The sequence below is a fragment of the Hypomesus nipponensis genome, chromosome 19 (genome assembly GCF_054491055.1).
Source record: "Hypomesus nipponensis isolate SF chromosome 19, ASM5449105v1, whole genome shotgun sequence".
NCBI classification, from domain to species: Eukaryota; Metazoa; Chordata; class Actinopteri; order Osmeriformes; family Osmeridae; genus Hypomesus; species Hypomesus nipponensis.
In genome coordinates, this window is record NC_140379.1 from 15,712,926 (window position 1) to 15,731,851 (window position 18,926).

At 49.0% G+C, this 18,926-nt stretch overlaps 1 protein-coding gene across 1 annotated transcript in view; it reads left to right on the forward strand.

The window, feature by feature from the left end:
- Positions 1–18,926, forward strand: part of sox6 (SRY-box transcription factor 6) — a 151,727-nt gene that overhangs the window by 93,866 nt on the left and 38,935 nt on the right. Inside the window, exons 10-11 of the mRNA XM_084682643.1 lie at positions 11,444–11,564; positions 16,268–16,347. Coding sequence (XP_084538769.1) covers positions 11,444–11,564; positions 16,268–16,347 — 201 coding nt within the window. The remainder of the gene's footprint in view (positions 1–11,443; positions 11,565–16,267; positions 16,348–18,926) is intronic.

An 18,926-nucleotide genomic window follows, 5' to 3' on the forward strand; every position in this document is an offset into this window, starting at 1 on the left:
GGGGGGGGGTGGCCTTGATAAAGGGTTAACCAGTAGCAGCTACGCCCCCCACGTTTATGGACGCTTTCTGTTGGTGTGACTAACACGTGGAGGGGCCATTCTAGAGAAGACATTTCTGCTTTTCTTTCCCCGCGCTTCGCAGCGCCTCCCTTTCCTCGTCTTTATCAGAGGTGTCGCCTCCCTGGAACATACCTTATTCTCATTCGCAGCAATGTCAGCATTGTGTCACTAGCTCATGGTTTGGCCACCACGATTGTTTATAAGGTACTACTGTGTGCCTTTCTGCTTCCTGCTGTGGTTGATGATGTCAGCTATCGAACCATCTCCCTTACCTTTTTTACGCTCTCTAAGCACCATGTGACACGAGCCAGTTATTTAATAGCATGGTCTAACTGGCTCAATCTACTGTGTACAATATGCTTTGCCCTTGTAATCCAATGAGCCGTAATTGAATCCAATGTTTTATTTGGTTAATGTTCTAGTGGGACAAAGCACACAACTACCACATAATGGTGAATAATTAAACATGAACTTTAGAGGAACAACAAGGCTGCTTGGGGTAATTGAAGAAAGATAATGGTCCTCATTTGTGTCTCTCAGAAGCCTCTGTTGTTTTCCAGAACGCAAATGATCTCCTTGGAGCAGGGCTCTTATTAATGCATCGGCAAAACACACAGAAATAGATATTGTTAAAGAGAATGTGTAAGTTCCCAATTAGCAGGGTGAGAGTTGAACTGTTAGTATGATAATAACAGAACAACAGAGGAGGGGAACCAATCGATGGTCTTTGCTTCTTTTCCTTTCTCTCTCTCTCTCTCTCTCTCTCTCTCTCTCTCTCTCTCTCTCTCTCTCTCTCTCTCTCTCTCTCTCTCTCTCTCTCTCTCTCTCTCTCTCTCACTCTCTCTCTCTCTCTCTCTCTCTCTCTCTCTCTCTCTCTCTCTCTATCTCTCTCTCTCTCTATCTCTATCTCTCACACACACACACACACACACACACTGTCTCGCACTCTCTTCTTCTCTCTTTCTCTCTTACTCCCCTCTTCTCTCCCCACTCTCTTTTCCTCCCTCTTCCTTTTATACTCTCTTTTTCTCTCTCTCTGTCTCTGTCTCTCTCTCTCTCTCTCTTTCTCTCTCTCTCTCTCTCTCTCTCTCTGTCTCTCTCTCTCTCTCTCTCTCTCTCTGTCTCTCTCTCTCTCTCTCTGTCTCTCTCTCTCTCTCTCTCTCTCTCTCTCTCTCTCTCTCTCTCTCTGTCTCTCTCTCTCTCCCATGTTTGAAGTATGTCGTATTATCCTGTGAGTAGAGGTTCACCCTGCCAGGGCCTTCACCAGATAACGGCCTCTTTAAGCGGGGCTTGGCTGTAGCCCAGGGAGCCATGGCCCAGCGCGCCTCATCCCCCATTTAAGGAGACTGTTAGCTGATGAAGATGTGCACACGCGTGACTGAAGATAAAAGAAAGCAGTGACCCGACTCATTAGCCCCTGTGATTTAATATATTGACACTTGGATACAAATAATTCCATTTAGTGGCCTCTGTTGGTGGGGAAAGAGGGATCAATTTAATTAGTTATGAAATGTGACTTCTTGTCAGGAAGCAGAAGAAATGCTGACGTAAAATAAAGTCCTGTGCAATCTGAACAATAAAGCTATCGCGCCTGTTAAGACTTAATGATGCACAGAAAGGCCTTAATAGATACAACCTCGGCGATGGCCGTGATGGTTTGGAAATCAAGCTAAGTGGATGGAGGGCTGGCACCGTAATGTCGCTGGCCTGTTAAAACAAATTCACACATCAGGAATATAAACAGAGGACACTGTCTGGGCCAATTTGCTCTGTAGGTTTTTGTCAGACGATGTCTTGAGGGCACAGTTGAAGGAGCTTTCCTTTCCTCTGTCCTGGGGAAATACGGCGGCCATCTACCTTCCATGTCCAGCAGGCTTGGGGGAGGATACACACACACACACACACACACACACACACACACACACACAGACACACACACACACACAGACAGGCTGTGGAATGGGCCCAGTATTGACATTTGGAAGTGGGATGTGTTCCTTCCCCCCAAAAGGAGAGGGTAGTGCTGAACGATACATTACCACTTCACTGCTCCGAATGCTGTCGGGGTCAAACATGTATGTTGAAATATAAACAAACTAAGGGTTAGCCTCACACATAAACGCAAACAGACACACACTCGCACAGTCCCTCAGATAAACAGTCACACACACTCACATACACCCATCCCATCCCACAAACGCACACACGCACGCACGCACACACACAGGCTCAGAACAGACAGAGAAACACTTGTGAGAAACATATGTCGAGAGTCTCCAAGTCTTTGTCGCCGGCTTGTGCATGTAGACAAACACGGATTCATTATTAATGTTAATGACACGACATCTCCATGGCTTACTGTAATTAGCAGCAGGGCAGGATCTTGCCTTTGTGTTCCCACACCCTGGCAGTTTAAGCTCTGATAATGAACAGGCTGCGTCTTGAGAGGGGCTGTCACATGAACAGTTGTAGTGTGCAAAGTCACACCTGAGTGTCTTGCCTTAAATTAGACACCTGAGGGTTTTCTAAACAAGCTCGGGGACTGCGTGGTAATTTATGCCACAAAACCTGCAGCCTCTGTTGCAGCGAGTGAGAACAGTAATCAACGCGAGATCTGGGCTTACAGGAGCTCTAGTGCACCTCATCAGACAGTTGCTTTGTGATCAAATAATAGTGCCAAATCAACTAAATCAGCCGCACAAGAGTTCTTTTACTGGAACGACAACTGATCCCGACATGAGGTGGTACATAAGCCAGTCTCTATTTATTGCGAATATCATTACGAAGCACCTGTTTTTTCTCCCCTGCCCACCACAGTCCGTCCCTGGATGAAGGAGGGGGCCTCCATACTTAGCGCTCATTGTATCCCGGACGCTCGAAAAGGAAAATATCAGTTGAGGGGAGAACACATCCTTCAGTGTGATGTTGACTTAGTTTTCCTCTCGCGCTCTGCGCCGCCTGTGTTTTCCCTGCTAATGTTGAGCAAACTGTTTTGTCTTTGCGTTGGCTTCGCAGGGCCGAGGCCTCCGCAGTGGGCTCCCTCACAGGGAGAAGGCCCTGCATTAATGGGACCCAGTGTGCGCAGCCAGCCGGCAGGGTAGAAAGGGGCCCCGTGTTTTCTTAGGGCCGGGGTGGCAAAGCAAAGCATTCAGCCCATGGCCGCTGCAAAAAAAGGGGCCTTTTTGTTTTCGGGGCGGAGGAGAGTCCAAGCATTCCCCCGCGGAACACAATGAATGGGCCGTTCTGTCCTGCGACCTTTTTTCATAGACGCAGAATAGAGTACACAGATTTGATTTTTTTTCCTTTCTTTTTTTTGGGACACTTTTTTTTTTTTTTCATCATTTTTCTGGCCTGTCATTGGGTGTGCGCATGACATTTGAGCGTGTCTTAAAGTCTCGACACACTCATGTGCCTGTAATCAAGTGGCCCCTCGTAACAATCAGGCTTTCTGGCAGACAACAGAGTAGTCTCTGTTGTTCTCCTGGGCCCAGCTGCTGGGAGGCAGCGCTGAAGACAGAGGCTCAGTCTATGAGGCCAGGACAGGAAGAGGCTTGGGGGAAGTCCTCCCCTCTCCTGCTCCTCCACCCTGCCCAGTGAGGCTCAGCCAACCTGAATGTGGGACAATACCATTATTAGATTAGGGGTGGTCCGAAGCCAGACACACTGCATCCTCTTAGTAACTCCTCTCTGAAATCCCCTCCCGGCCTTAACCATGGTAAGGTTTGATTGTCGCAAGGTAATTAAATCAATGATTATGTATAGCATCATGTTTGTTTGACTTGAATTAAAGAATTAACCAAATATGGAAATACAAATATTCTCTTTGACTGACTGTATTTGCATTGATGCTATCATGCGCTAGAAAAAAAAAAAATATTAACTCAAATATGCTATGTTCACCACAAAGCGACACCCTCAGTCCTTTTATTGGATATTTATACAGCACATCTATATGTCTTTAGTAGCTCACAAGTAGCTCCCAATACCTCTGAATGGGTTTATTTGACTGGATCCATCCCTTCCTCCCCTGCCTGTTCATGGCTGTCTGTCTGACCCAGACCGTGTCCAACATGCTTTAGAGCCACACTGGCCCCCTGCAATGATGGCAGAAAGCTTATTCCCATTTCCAGAGAGCAAGGTCGGGCATGTGGGATAATGATGCTGGCCCCAGATTCACTCCTGGGTTTGTTTATGTCTGTTCTCCTCCTCCCCGTCATTACACGTGCTGCTTGAGGGAGTCCCCGTGGATTTAGGCAGTTTACCGCAAAACCTTTTTAACTCTATTCCCAGACCATGCCAACTTGCCAAACCGTTTTCTTTTTGTCTTCAATCTAAAATGATCGATATACTGTATATGTTTCTTGTTTAATGAAAAGTTGGATATGCAGGATAGTGTAATCCATTCTAATCTATAGGGTGACAAATGTAAAAAGGTTTGTGTGTGTGTGTGCGTGTGTAGAGAGGCAAAGTCACACAGAGAGACAGACAGACACAAACCATCTCTATACATACTTAACTTTGACTCAAAAAAGCTTTAACCAGAACAGAGCCCAAGGCCCATCTTTGATATTTTATATTCAATACAAATCCAATTACCAGAAATATTTACAAAACTAAATTACATTTAAGGTCTTTGAGGCTCTACAAGAATTTTTCTTAAGTACACAGTTTCTCTTGAATCTACATTGATCACGTTTCATGTCCATTCTCAGGGGACCGGCACAGTTTTATTGCTTTGTACTATTGACATTTTTCTTGTTTAAAAATGCTTTTCCACATCGCAAATGAGATTCAATGACATCTTACATGATTTGATAACATTGTTACAATTGTCTTTGACAATTAGGTCTTTTAGTACTTCTCTTTTATAACAGTTATGTATTTCTTGTCTATTCCTATGAATGGTGAATGGTGTGGCACGCTATCCCTTCTTTAGTTTGGGGGCTGGGAAGCCAGGCAGGCAGGAGGGAGTGAGAGGAGGAGGGAGGGAGAGAAGTAAGGAGAGGGGGAGGGAGGTGGAGTGCCCTGTTTTTTAACAGCAGCAGACTTAATATAGACATATTGGAATGGCCCTGATCCAAGAGAGCTTGTTTTACTGTGTAAGGAATTAGTGTAACAAGAAGTCATCTATTGGTTCTTCCGCCAGACGGCCCAGGCAGCCTCACCCTAGTTTCTGGTTTCCCTGCATGGCTCCCTGGGCCTGGCCTGCCCGGCGCTCCCTGGCACACAGGCTGCTGCGGAGCCACATGGCTCTCCCTGCTGCCCTGGGCGGCCTGGGCGGGTGGGTGTAACCCAGCCTCATTAGACTTGTGTCAGGCCCTTTGCTCAAGCATCTCTTCAACAGAATGGGGAGCGGTCCTTTGGTTACAGATGTTAATCTTTTACCTGCTGGTTAAATAGGAGGCTTGGTGGAGGCCGGTGGGAGGAGGAGGGGGGGAGGGGGGGGGGGGGGGCGGAGAGGGGTCAGAGCCACGACCAGACAAGGACCCTTTGTCAGTGACCTGTAGCTCTGTGTAGGGGATCGGCCTCTTGTTTCAGTCTGCTCACGTCCAGGTCAGGGGGAACAATGTGCTTCAGTGTGGGTGGCTGGGCGGGGCGGCGTGGGGCGAGGTGGGGGCTGCAGGGAAGCCGAGGTCTGGCCTTAATTCCAGGCAGGAGTCAGAGGGATCAAAGTTCCCCCTCAGATCTATCGATCCACACGCCTGATTACCATCGCAGACCAAACACAGCCAGGCCACACAGCAGAGCAGGACTCCGATAACAGAACCCTGGCCTGTGTGTGTGTGTGTGTGTGTGTGTGTGGAGGGATTTGGGCTTAAACCAGCTCTGCTATTCACACTGGAGTAGTGCGGTTAACTGATAAATGACCTGTGATGTGGGAGTAATGTGTGGAGAGGGAACTCTCAGATTGTTTTATGAATTGAACTTTCTAGAACAAAGTAGCACACAGAGACTCTGGATCCCACAAGTGGTTCCATTCAGTGATTTTCCTCCTGGTTAGGCTCCAGAAAAGCATTTGCCCAGCCACTGGTCTCTTCTACACACTCACACACACACACACATGCATGCACACACACTCCACACTCACACATCGGTCCACACACACACACACACACACACAGTACTCCAGCAATGTGATGGGACCACACTGCTGTTTGGTGTCGGTGCCCACGACTGTGGAGATGAAGCCAGGCTGCCAGGGTCCCTCAGATGGCTTTACCTTCAGATGGATTTCCTGAGGTGATCCTGTAGCAGACGTGTGCTGTGCATGTCAGTAGAAAGCACTGGGGGAGGGGGGGGGGGGGGGCAAAGTGTCAACTATCAGTACTTACAGTAACAGCTGGAGACTGTCCTCCCTGGGTGAAATTATATCACCCCGATTTCTGCTCCAACTCCTCTAGAAGATGTGAAAAGGAGTTTTTTTTCAGGAGCTGTTGAACTGCTGGCAGAAATAGTTTAGGTGTAAAAAGAAACACTTTTAAGCAATTTGTTATCGACACGGTGCATGGAGAAATTCCCTACTGTATTTTTATGTTATTATCCGTCTTGCAAAGTTATCTTGCATCAGTTTATTTTATTTTATGGACTCGTCCGACCATTGAAATATGTGACGTGCACCTGCTAGAAAATCAGCTAAGTATGACCTGTTATTTATTAGCTGTGGCTAGTTATCCTTAAAACAATTAATGAGTTCATACAACATTTCTTACACACAAACACACACTCACGCACACAGTTGGTGGGTTGAATGTTGAAAGGTGTCAGTTCCAGGCAGAATGCAGAATATGACACCTGAGATTCCCACTGTGCCTTTCAGCAACTTTAAAACATTTAAAACAGGGAGGGAGGGGAAAAAGCAGATGTTTCTTTTTTCCCTGTTTTTAACCATGGTTTGTCCTATCTCATCAACATAGAGGGAATTTGAACATGTTTAAACAACTCCTACTGTTCCTCATTTGATAGGGAAGGAGAACAGGCTTGGTCATCTACAGAGCCGCGGGGTGTGTGTGTGTATGTGTGTGTGTGTGTAGATTTGCATGTGGGTGTGTGTCTGTGTGCATAGTGTGTGTGTGTATGTGTGTGTATCTGTATAGCGTGTAAAGATTTTTACAGACAGTGAGGAACATGAGTGTTGACAGGAACTGTGTTGAATACAGTAATGGCTCGTACATTTGATTTGTCCTCCCAATGTTCGACTCCCCAACATATATGCATGCTAACAGTCATGTGTGTACATCTTCAGGTGTGTATGTTTGTTGACATAAGTGATGTCATGTCCCCCAGCCATGGCCCCAGCCCTAGCCCCAGCCTCCCCCTGGCCCCAGCCCTGGCCTCTGAAACCTCTGACCTGACTTCTAGATTAGTGGCAGCTCAGCAGTAGTCCAGCTCTGCAGTAGACCGTAGTGCAAGTCATCACTTCCTCGAATACCATTGATTCAACTGGAGCAGTGATCACAACATTACTATTCTGATACAATATATTTATCGTCGCACAATATGTGAGTCCTTTTTTTGCTACGCAGGATCTCATCAGGGGGGAACACAGACTATACTGGCCTGCTCTGGGCTTCCTGAATTAATTATGCAGATACTTTAAGTTACCAAAATCCCATTCTCTCTTCTTTTCCCAACTCTCACCCTCTTCTCCTATTTTTTTCCCCCTTTTTCTCTCTCCTTTCACTGCCCCCGCCCTCCCCTCTCCTCTCTTCCGATCTCCCCCTCCCCCCCCTCCCCCTGTGGAAACCTCTGTCAGTGTGTGTTCCAGAGAGAGACCGGAACTGCAGCCAAGTCTCTGTCTGACTGATCACTACAGATGCTCTTCCTCAAGTATTCCGAGTCAGATCCTTAGTGCAGAGTCTTTGGGGACAAACAATAGCACCTGTTCCTCATAAGATAGCCCATTCATGTATCTTTAATGAAGTCGGAGGGCAGATGGTTTGAAATGGCATTATCCAGTTCTTAACGGTTGCTAAGACAAAGAGGGGTGGTTGCTGTCAGGGCAACAATGCCACTTGCGTGTTTACAAAGATAGAGAAAACCAGGGACAGAGAGAGCCAGTCATACAAGAAGTGAGAAAGACGGAGAGAGATATGGAGAGAGAGATAGAGAGAGAGAGAAAGAGAGAGAGAGAGAGAGAGAGAGAGAGAGAGAGAGAGAGAGAGAGATGGAGAGAGAGAGAGAGAGAGAGAGAGATGGAGAGAGAGAGCTGGAGGGTGGAGGACGCTGCCCAAGTGCCCCTCTCACATCTGCTCCACTTCATTCTCTCCTCAGACTCCTCAAGATCATCCTGGCATTAGAAATATTCTGGGCAGCCAGCCCACAGGCAGATGAACTTGAGGCTAACTCTTTCAGGGTGGGGGTGTCTGTGTCGAGGCATGGGAGGAAGGGAGAAGGGGGTGCTGTTGGGTGCACACACACATACACACAACTATACTCACACACACAACTATACACACACCCACACAAACTCCCAGTCGTTTGAGATGTGAGTTCATCTGTAATGTATCCAAACGTATCCCTGTTTTCTTCCTTCCGGATGATTCCAGTCAAACAAAGAATAATAGCGATACCATGTTTAAATCCATAACGGTATTGTCTGCACTGCCAGCATGCCAGCCTAATTGACAACCTGAGCAGCTAACCTCCACTATTAGCTACCTCTTTGAAGACTCTCTGGCTTTGATTCCCTTTTTCTGACATTAGTTGGCTAAATTAAAGTTTAATGAATGGAGCTCATTACAGCAAATCGCAACCATTATTTTCAATCTTATTTTCTCCCCAAATGCACACTTATCTCTTTATTGTTGGCATAATAATTGTATATTAGATATATTTTATTTAAAAAACAATGCCGTTTGACGGATCCGATGTTGCCTTTATCTTTAGCTTTGGGGGAATACAACATTCAGTCTATTTGATCTTTTATATTCTCCTATTGACTTTCTCTCAGTTGAATTTCATTGCAGCAATTACTGTCATAACAACAGATGCATTTAAATACACTTTGTATGCACACTATCTCACTCAGATTTTTTATAATTGAACTGACAGACTGATGCTATTAAAAATATATATATCCTGAAATGTTTATCACTGTGATATTCAATTTACCAGTGCAGGAGATAAAACCTAGGAGCTGAATGCTATTTATTTAAAATCCCAGTTCCACATCAGTTCCACATTTGGCGCAGCTGTCTCCCTCTAACACCACAGCTTTAGCTTGATTCGTTTTGCTAGTTTAATGTGAATAAGGTTAATCGCAATTACGTCTGCGAGCGACCTTAACAACCTTTTAGAGGAGACAACACATTTAGAGTGACGGAGGTTGCGTGGAGGACCGCTGTACGCCAAGAGAGCAGTGAAGTACATTCAGAAAAAGACTTCATCTGGTTTTATAGTCCAGGCACTCAAACCCAGAGTGCCTCTTCTCCCTGGTGTATCCCTCCGCCTGCCACCGGCCTTACCTCATGTTGGGACATTCATTATTGCACTTTTCCATATGTTCTATACATGCTGGGCCCAGAGCCATCCCTCAGCCTCTCTGGTTCTGGAAACCTGGAACACCAGCTCCTATAAAACAGACATTTTTATCTCGGATCATTTCAACTGATCTCCCGGGTCACAGTTTTTCTACCATTCACAGCACTTTTTACAGAAATTCATTTGATTTTACAGCACAACAAATGAAATGAAAATAAAAACAAGCATCACACATGTTCTCATTCTTTCATATTGTCTACACTTGCACTTCTCCCTAAAACTCACCGTGGACAAAAACAGTTGTATTTATTTCGTTTTCGGTCTTAGCTCGGCACCTCTGGAGCGATCGATAGAGCGGTCCTGAGAACGTCTAGCTCCTGGGAAGCACCAGGCCAGGGCGCGTGGGGATGGGAGGCGGTGGAGGGGGGGGGGGGGGGTACGGTGCGAGGAGGGGTGAAAAGTGGAGATCATAAGCAGACCTCAGCGAGAACGCGGGGGAAAAGTCGTCGGCTCATAGCAGGTTGATTTCATGCCCCAATGCAGCGGCGGTAATTGCGCCCAGACCCGTTTTATTACGAGTTGATTTTAAAGAGGGATGAATGGAGAAACATTCTGTAAAGTGTTTATTTTGGGGGGCGGGGGAGGGGGGGTGACCTTTATTAACCTGTTTTCCAGGCGGGTTCCCCTGAGGTGGGCAGGCCCTGATGCAGGATTAACCCTCTCAGGGCTGCAGTAGCCAGACTGCAGCCGTCACAGGCCGGCAGGAAGCAGGGGATGACAGCCAGATTGGACTCTGCCTTGGCTCTCAACATGTGTCCTCACCTATCTGACTCCCACACACTGGCTCTGAGACATCCACTACTCCCCCTGTAACACACACACACACACAGACACACACGCACATCCATACACTCACACACACATAGACACACACAGAAACACATACACACACACGCACACACACATAGGACACCCACACACACACATAGACACACACAGAAACACCAGCATATACACACACACACATTTATTTAAACACTTGCAGCACATTTTTTATTCAGAGATGAGAGTCAGCATCAGGATAGACAGTGAAGGTTAATAATATTAGACTGGAGCAGTTTAGACAGGTTGAGAAGCAGAGGTTGATACAAGGGCCACAGAGAATGGCTCTGGACGTTAAAATGAATGATCACAAACGGACAGCACTTTTGGGATGCATGCTATTTCCCCTCGGGTTGAGAGTATGGGCAGTAAATTAGGCCGTGCCCAGGCTTTTATCATCTTCTTGAATTATTGTTCAAAAATACAGGAATGGGGAGCAATTGTACTGTATATCTCAGCTGATCCTCCCCTGTCAGTCAGAGTGTGTGTCTGTGTGTGTGTGTGTGTGCGTGTGTGCTCATGTGCCGCTCCAACAAGTGACACTGGTAACTGATAGCCTCAGGACATTGCTTTAGTCAATCCCCACTCCACCTTGTACCTATCATTCCCTATCAGTCACTGTCAGTGCTTCCCCTACCAAACATAACCCACCACAGGTACCCCCCCCCCTCCTCCCTCCCACCCACCCTGCCCCCTCCCCTCTTCCCATCCCCAGACTCCTTCCTGTCACACCCCACCGGGCCGGGGGGGGTGGGGGGGGGGGACAATACACGTGTGCCGGCTGCTTTGATGTGCTGATGTGAAATCGTGGCTGGGATTATGCGCTGGCGTGGCCGGGGCCAGGTATTGTGTGAGCACACGAGGGCCGTGTGTGGAGGAGAACCCCTGTCAGGACACGTTAGGCTGCTCTGTGATCTGGTCTTTCCCCCTGCTTGGCTCCATGGCCCTGGGTGCCCGTGTGTGTGTGTGTGTGTGTGTGCCGGGGCATCTCTCTGATCTCCGCTCCCTCTCTGTTCATCAGGTCCAGGGTCACATGCCTCCGCTCATGATCCCCATTTTTCCACACGACCAGCGGACGCTGGCAGCAGCCGCCGCTGCACAGCAAGGCTTCCTCTTCCCCCCGGGACTCTCCTACAAGCCAGGTATGATCTCTCTCTCTCTCTCTCTCTCTCTCTCTCTACATCTCTCTCTCTTTATCTCTCTCTCTCTCTCTCTCTCTCTCTCTCTCTACTCTCTCTCTCTCTCTATCTCTCTCTCTCTCTCTCTCTCTCTCTCTCTCTCTCTCTCTCTCTACATCTCTCTCTCTTTATCTCTCTCTCTCTTTCTCTCTCTCTCTCTCTCTCTCTCTTTCTACATCGCTCTCTCTTTATATCTCTCTCTCTTGCCCCTTCTCTCTCTCTCCCCCGTCTCTCTCTCTATTATGTTTACTCTCTTCACATACACTGTCCCTCTCCCCCCTCCCCCTCCTCTACCTCTCGATGACTCTCTCTCTCTCCTCTCTGTGCTTCCACTATACACCCCCCTCTCTCTCTTTCTCTCTCTCTTTCTCTCTCTCTCTCTCTTTCTATTCCTCTCTCTCTATTCTACCTCTATGTTATCTGTACCTTATCTATACACCCTCCCACCTCTCTGTTTCACTCTCTTTTCTATTTCACAGACTCTTTTGTTCTGTTTCCTCTTTTCTCCCTTTACACACACTAACTCGTTGAAAATTTCTTTATTCACTCTCTCTCTATATGTCTCTCTTTTCTCTCTGTCTCTCTCCACCTCTCTCGGTACACTTGTGTCACCTGTGCCCTCCTCATGTTACAGTCTTTATTGTCTGTATTGTATGTCATAAAAAAGTAGTTGTTCGTGTCTCTGTAGAGACTGTTAATAAAAATGTACTCAGAACCTTGTGAAAGTCCTCACACCATCAAAGACAGAGGCAGGATGGCCTCCTCAGTCTGCTGAATGACGCACATCCATTCTGTGTCACCTTGGAATGGGGGAAAAAACCTTGGATGCGTTTTCGTTTAAGGCAGTGTGCCTGCCTGCCTGCCTGCCTGCCTGCCTGCCTGCCTGCCTGCCTGCCGGTGGAACAATAGATATGGGTAGTGGACCGGAGGAATGTAAACAGCTTTTCAACATGAAAGTGTCCCGATGTACCTTTACTATGATCACTATCCAAGAATCAGTTTGAGCGAAAACACAATACCCGCGCCCGGCACGCCATACCCAACTCTCCTTCCAGCACGAGCTGAGCATTACTTCAGGATTCAGTCCGTTTCACCTTCAAATTGAATCAGTAAAAAGGATCAAGCGAAAAACGTTTCTATGAACTGAACAGGAATATTGAGTCCCCCTCATTGAGGAGCTAGTGATCCTGGTGCCTGTAGCGGCATGCCTCACGTTTCCTTTTGTCTGACGAGCGGAGAGAGGGAGAGACAGAGAGGCTCTGCACGCGAGCATTCCAAATCAGAAAACAAATTTGTGGGAAATTGCAACAGCGTGTTGATTGACTCCCTGCCAGGGCACTAACCCTTAGCCCATGTCTCCTCGCCTCATTGTTGGCTGAATTAAAGATGTGCCACTCTGAGCTGCTGTAATTAAATATTAAACCACATCCCTATCCTGGAGAGCTCCCAGACACTCTCCAGCTCTCATTTGGCCCAATCTGGCACAGCCTAACTGTGTCTGGTCTGGCACTGCAAAGGTCTTGTCACTCCCAGCAAATATTATTGTGTAACCTGTGGAGGTAAACAGAAAAATACAAGAAGCCTTGATTCGGCAAACTCCTGTTTGGCACCGTAGTTGCCTGGGGACCTGGAGAACCAGAAGGCGGTGAATGGAGAGTGAGGGACGAGGGCAAGCTAGAAGCTGGGAGAGGAAGACCTGCCACGGCAGGATTTACGCTAGTCGCAAAGAGGCGGGAAAGTCAATGGTCTCCTCCGGTCTACCAGATCTCGCCAAACGTCGCTTTTGTTAGCGCCTTGTCAAAACGCAGAGGCAACACAATGCGTTCTGCGCACACGCGCACACACGCACACACAACACAGCTCCGGATACAGGCACAGAGTGACGGGAACAGCCAGTCGTCAGCAGGTGAACAACACAACATGAAAGGGAGTGGTAGTTCGCACAGCAAATAGATGAACTATAAAGCCACAGCATTAAAAAAAGAAAGAAAAAGTCAGCTATTTTGGAACTACAGAGCCATGACAGCTGGAACAAAGCACCAGGGTGGTTCAGGGGGGGGGGGGGCAGGAGGGGAGGAGAGGGGGGGCTGTTATCATGCGTTCCTCCAGTGTACGTTTGACGGCGGAAAGCGTTTTGGTTGAGATAACAGGAGTTGTTATGGAGCCCCGGCAAGGGGGCCTTCTCATATGCGGCTCCTGAATTATTCATGAGCACATAACCGAACAGTAAAACGAGCCCTATAGTCAACAGAATGACCCGAGAACCACTATTACCACGAACGATCCCCCAGCGCATCCAGCGTGGCCTCTCACGACCAGCCTGTCCACTGCTGGGGCCGTCCCCCATGAACGCACTGGCCAAGTGCTCCCTCCCACGCTGAGTCGCGCTAATCTGATGTCATCAGGAGGAGACAGTCCCGGGGTCTCCTGCTTATGACCCCGACCCCGACAGGGCCATCCCAGCCCAGCGGCCCAGCGGCCAGCGGCCTCAGACTGGGCTCAATGGCCCAGTGCAGCATGGCGACAGCACAGACGCAGGTCATCCTTTAAACAAATAGGCCTGCCGACAGACAGACAGACACACACACCGCAAAGACAGCCGCTCCCAAAGCCCACCCCCTCCCCACTGTGTGTACACAGACACTGTGTGTACACAGACACTGTGTGTACACAGACACTGTGTGTACACAGACACGCAGGCCTTAATGGGTCTGAGACATGACTCGGCGGCTGGGTGTCTTCTCTGAGGTGTGATGGGGGGACCCGCGGACGGCTCCTCGTAGACGTCGTGCTGCGGTGACACGCGACCTCTGTGCGGCGGCGCGCTCCTGCCCTCCCACGTCCATGGGAGCGCGTGACATGTCACAGGGGGGCTGTCCTGTTTTGCGAGTTGGAATGGTTCTTTGAATCCCCTCCCTTGCCCACGCGCACGCACACACATACCCAGTGAGACGTTACCCAAGCCACGGCGTCGTCACCGGGGGCCCCTGGCATCCTGATGCCGGGGCTGGAGCATGGGACAGGCCTGGCCCAGGTCCCACCAGTCTGCCCCCCCCCCCCCCTCCCCCCACACACACACAACTTGACACCTGACCTGGTCTCATCTGATGTCATCTGACATCCTTCCACCCTGCCAGCTCCCCCCAACGTCCTCGCTCGGGAAACACGCAAGCGCCCGCCGTGACAGCCAGGGTCCCGTCTCGCTCCCTCGCACACCTTAGAGGGTCGTAGTCATCATGCTGATAAAGAAGAGGTGAGGAAACGGGGCCATTGAGGTGGTGGGTATAATGACCCTCGGCTCCCTGCCCTGCCCCCCCACCCCACCCCTCCCCTGCCCTCCCCCTCTCACTATTTGAAATCACTCTACGGGTATGTCTACTTTATTTGCCCCTGCCCTTAAATGGGGCTTGAATTTCCCTGGCTGTATCACGATATGCTGTGCTGTACAAGATTGCGGCGCGGGGGCCGAGGGCACAGTAAGAGAGACGGCATATACATTTACCCTCGTGCCTGAGGCTTAATGGCTCCATATGTTTGTGAGGAGAAGTGACAGGCAGAAGTGGGGTCTGAACGGGGGCCAACTCCACACACATCCACCCCCCCCCCCCCCCCCCCCCATACACAGGCTTCTGTCAAAACCTCCTCCCCTCTGCGAGACATCCAGCCGGCCAGACGGCCAGACGGCCGGCCGACCAGTCAGAAAGCACTTCACTGATCTGTCTCACAGGGGCTGTTCTTTCGGTCTCCGCACACTGGACTGAGTGTGTGAAAGCTTCTGGTACTAAGTTACACACTCAACACCCTCCCGGACATCAATCATAGACCCCCCCCCCTCCCCCCCTTGCTTGTTCCATGCATGTCAGTCAAACCTAGCCACGACAGCCAGCCAAGGCTCTGAGCAGCTATAAAAGGGTTCTACTTAGAAGGTAATTCATACACGGTTGCTACACGGCGATAAGGAGATAAGAATGTATTTGTTACCCATGTTTTTGTAACTACACGCTTGTTCTAACCGGTTGAGAAACAAGTGCTCTGCCGGCAGTGCCAAAACAATCGGCGTGAAAGCAAACAATGGCGCCTCAGACAATAGCAGACGAGTCGGCAGAGCCTGAGAGAACACGCCGCTTCATCTGTGTCATCACAAATCACCTCCGAGATATTTACCACGCACACACACACAGGCACAAATAAACACACACACACCAAACAAGCCCCAAAAAACTCAACTTGTCAACTGTCACGATGCCTTCTTGTCTCTCTCTCCCTGTGAACAGGGAGGGGGGGTGGAGAGGGCGTAGGTGGGGTGGATGGTGTGGATGGGAGGGGTTGGGGTGTGTGTGTGTGGGGGGGGGGGGTGGTACTGTACGTTCCTGGGTAATCCCGCTCCAGTCGGGCCAGCTGAGCCTTTTGTTGGTGCAGATGTTTGGGCCGGGAGCCGAGGGCCTTGTCTGCCTCGTCTCTACCCAGCTCTGCACTCCTTAACGAGGGGGGGAGGAGGGGGGGGGCAGTGGGGGAGGTAGCGCGGGGGGGGGGGGGGGACCGTGTTGGCACTTGTCCGGACGCTGTAGGCCTGCTCATTGTCTCAACCTGCTTGCATTGTTCTCTCCCCCCTCCCTCCCTCCCCTCCCCTCCCCTCCCTTCCTCTCTCCCTCCTCTCACTCCGGCAGGTGATAACTACCCGGTGCAGTTCATTCCATCCACAATGGCAGCTGCGGCCGCGTCAGGACTCAGCCCCCTCCAGCTCCAGGTATGTGCTACGACGGAGGAGACTCGGGCCTCTGCCAAGCTCCAGGGCACCGAGACGTCAGTGCAGCTGTATGCTAAGTAATGAGCTGCTCGCTAAATAATCCTGGAGGCCCAGGCTCCCAGCAGATGATCACTGTGCTCGTGCTATTTAGCCTGTTTTATGGAGGATTGAACCCCCCTAGCGCCTCCAGAGAAGGGGAGGCAGGATAATAACAGCCATTAAAGAGAATCAGCATCACTCCAGGTAGCTCGAATCTCAGAGTGTTACGCTGGATGTTATTATATTAGGATATTAGGATATTAGATCTTCTGTTTTATTAGCTGGCTAAGATTGGTGGTAATGTGCCTGTGTTACAATGCTCAGTGCAGTGTACATTGTATAAGTGTGTGTGTGTGTGTGTGTGTGTGTGTGTGTGTGCTTGTGTAAGCTTGTGTGCATATCAAATAAAGTGGAAGACAGAGAGAGATGGTGGCAGAGAAAGTAGAACATCCATGGTCCTGTCAGACTCTGTGTAGCAGGAGGCTCTCCCAGGGCAGAGAATGTGAGGAGGCAGAGAGAATGCTGGGATAGGCTCCAAGCCCCGCAGGCACCACCAGGAGCATTCTCACAGGTCTCTCTCTCTCTCTCTCTGTCTCTCTCTCTCTACTTCTCCCTCTCTCTACTTCTCTCTTTAACCCTCTCTCTCTCTTTCTCACACACACATTCCCACACATTCATAATCCCCTCTCTCTGTCTCCCCCACCCTCCTCTCTCTCTCTCTCTCTCTCTCTCTCTCTCTCTCTCTCTCTCTCTCTCACCTGCTGAACTTTAGTCAGGGGCTAACCTCAGGCAATAATGTTTAATAAAGATAATTATCTGCGAAAATCTTTTAACCTCCAGGCCATTATCATTGTCATTACTGTAACACCATTATCCAGGCACTCTCATAAATTTGATCAGATTCCTGATTTCCAGATTGATAACCGTTCCTTTTCCCTTAATACATTTCTATATATGAAATGGAAGTTCAGGGAAGTTATTATCTATGATTCCCATCGTGCTTTTCTCCTGCTGTCTGCTTGATTTGGTATTATCAAAGCCTTTTGTGGCCACAGAAGAAAGACAAGACACCATTGAAACTTATGTTTATTGTATCTAAATATTTCAAAAACTGTTGTATCTAAGTCATCTGTCTTGGAAACTAAATAGAGAGTAAGAAGTGAGGCACACGAACAGCTGTGCTAGCGCTACATTTGTAGCTCCGCTTGTTTAGTCAACAGTGGTGATAAGTTGAGGATAGCAGTTAGACATTAAGCTGGCCAGGCTGGTGGCAAAACAGAAACAAGGGAGAAAGAAGAAAAGAGACCGACAGGGAGAAAGAGAGGACAGGGTCTTGTTGCTTCCCCCCCCCCTTCTTTCTTGCTGATACACGAGCACAATTTGTCCTTCAGAGCTTATCGCTCTCAGCATTAATGAGGCTTGACAAGTCCTAACAATGCTTGCAGCTGGAGCTGGAGAGCAGGAGAGCTGTGGCTTATCACGCAGGCTCGGGAGGAACCATCCTCTGGATGGAAGAAGGTGTGGTGTGGTGTGAGTGCTCGGGTTGAGGAGGCTGTGTGTGTGTGTGTGCAGTTGTGGATGGATGTGTACGTGTGTTTTATTGATGAGGGGGGGGGGTATATGTGTGTATACATGTGTACGTATATGTGGATGGTGTGTTTGCATGTGTATGTGGTGTGTATGTGGGGCGCGTGTGTGTGTCTGTATGTTCATGTTCCTTTACAGTGTGTTCGGGGTAGTATGGGCGTGGATCATACAGGGTGTGAGAGGTAGTGTGAGAGAGGACCGGACAGTGCGTGCGTGTGTGTGTTTTCCCTGGCATGTGTCGATGCACTGCAGAGAAGGTTCCAGAACAAGGGATAACCCATTGGTGCTGAGGTGTTCTATTGATAGAGCAGCTCCAGGTCATATATCTCATATATCTGTCATATATCTGAGGGTTGGACCGGGTGTCATGGAAGGGGAGGAGAGAGGAGAGGACAGGAGGGTAAAGGAGAGGAAGGGGGTTCAGGTCATTAATTCTGATAATGTATTTAACCCTGGGAATGGACTGAACCAGAGCTTGCTAGACCATGACTTGGCTGACCTTTACCGAACACAGTAAACAAAAAGAAGTGCATTCCCATTAATTGAAGTCTGTCCGCTTGCTGTAGATTCATACTCCAGCTGCTATTTACCCTGCCAAGAGATTCTCCTTAAAACAGCAAGGCTAGTCAAACATGCCCTTTCCTCCATGGCTGAGATCAACAAGCCCTGCGACTGCCTTCTCTTTTTCTACAAAGCACTGGTAGGCAGCATCATTAAAACATCATATCAAGCCAGAAATGGAAATGATTAAGTTAACTTCCCCCTTCCAACTGATAATAACATTATTGACTGTCTTCCTGTGTCGAGCAGTCGATTGGCCGGGGTGCCAAGAGCCAAGGACTAGCACAGCGTGTGTATGTGTGTGTGTTTGTGGTGCTTTTGAGTGGTGCGTGTGTGTGAGCGGGCCCCAGGCACGCGTGTTTATGTGTGCGACGCCAGTCACATCAGGACAA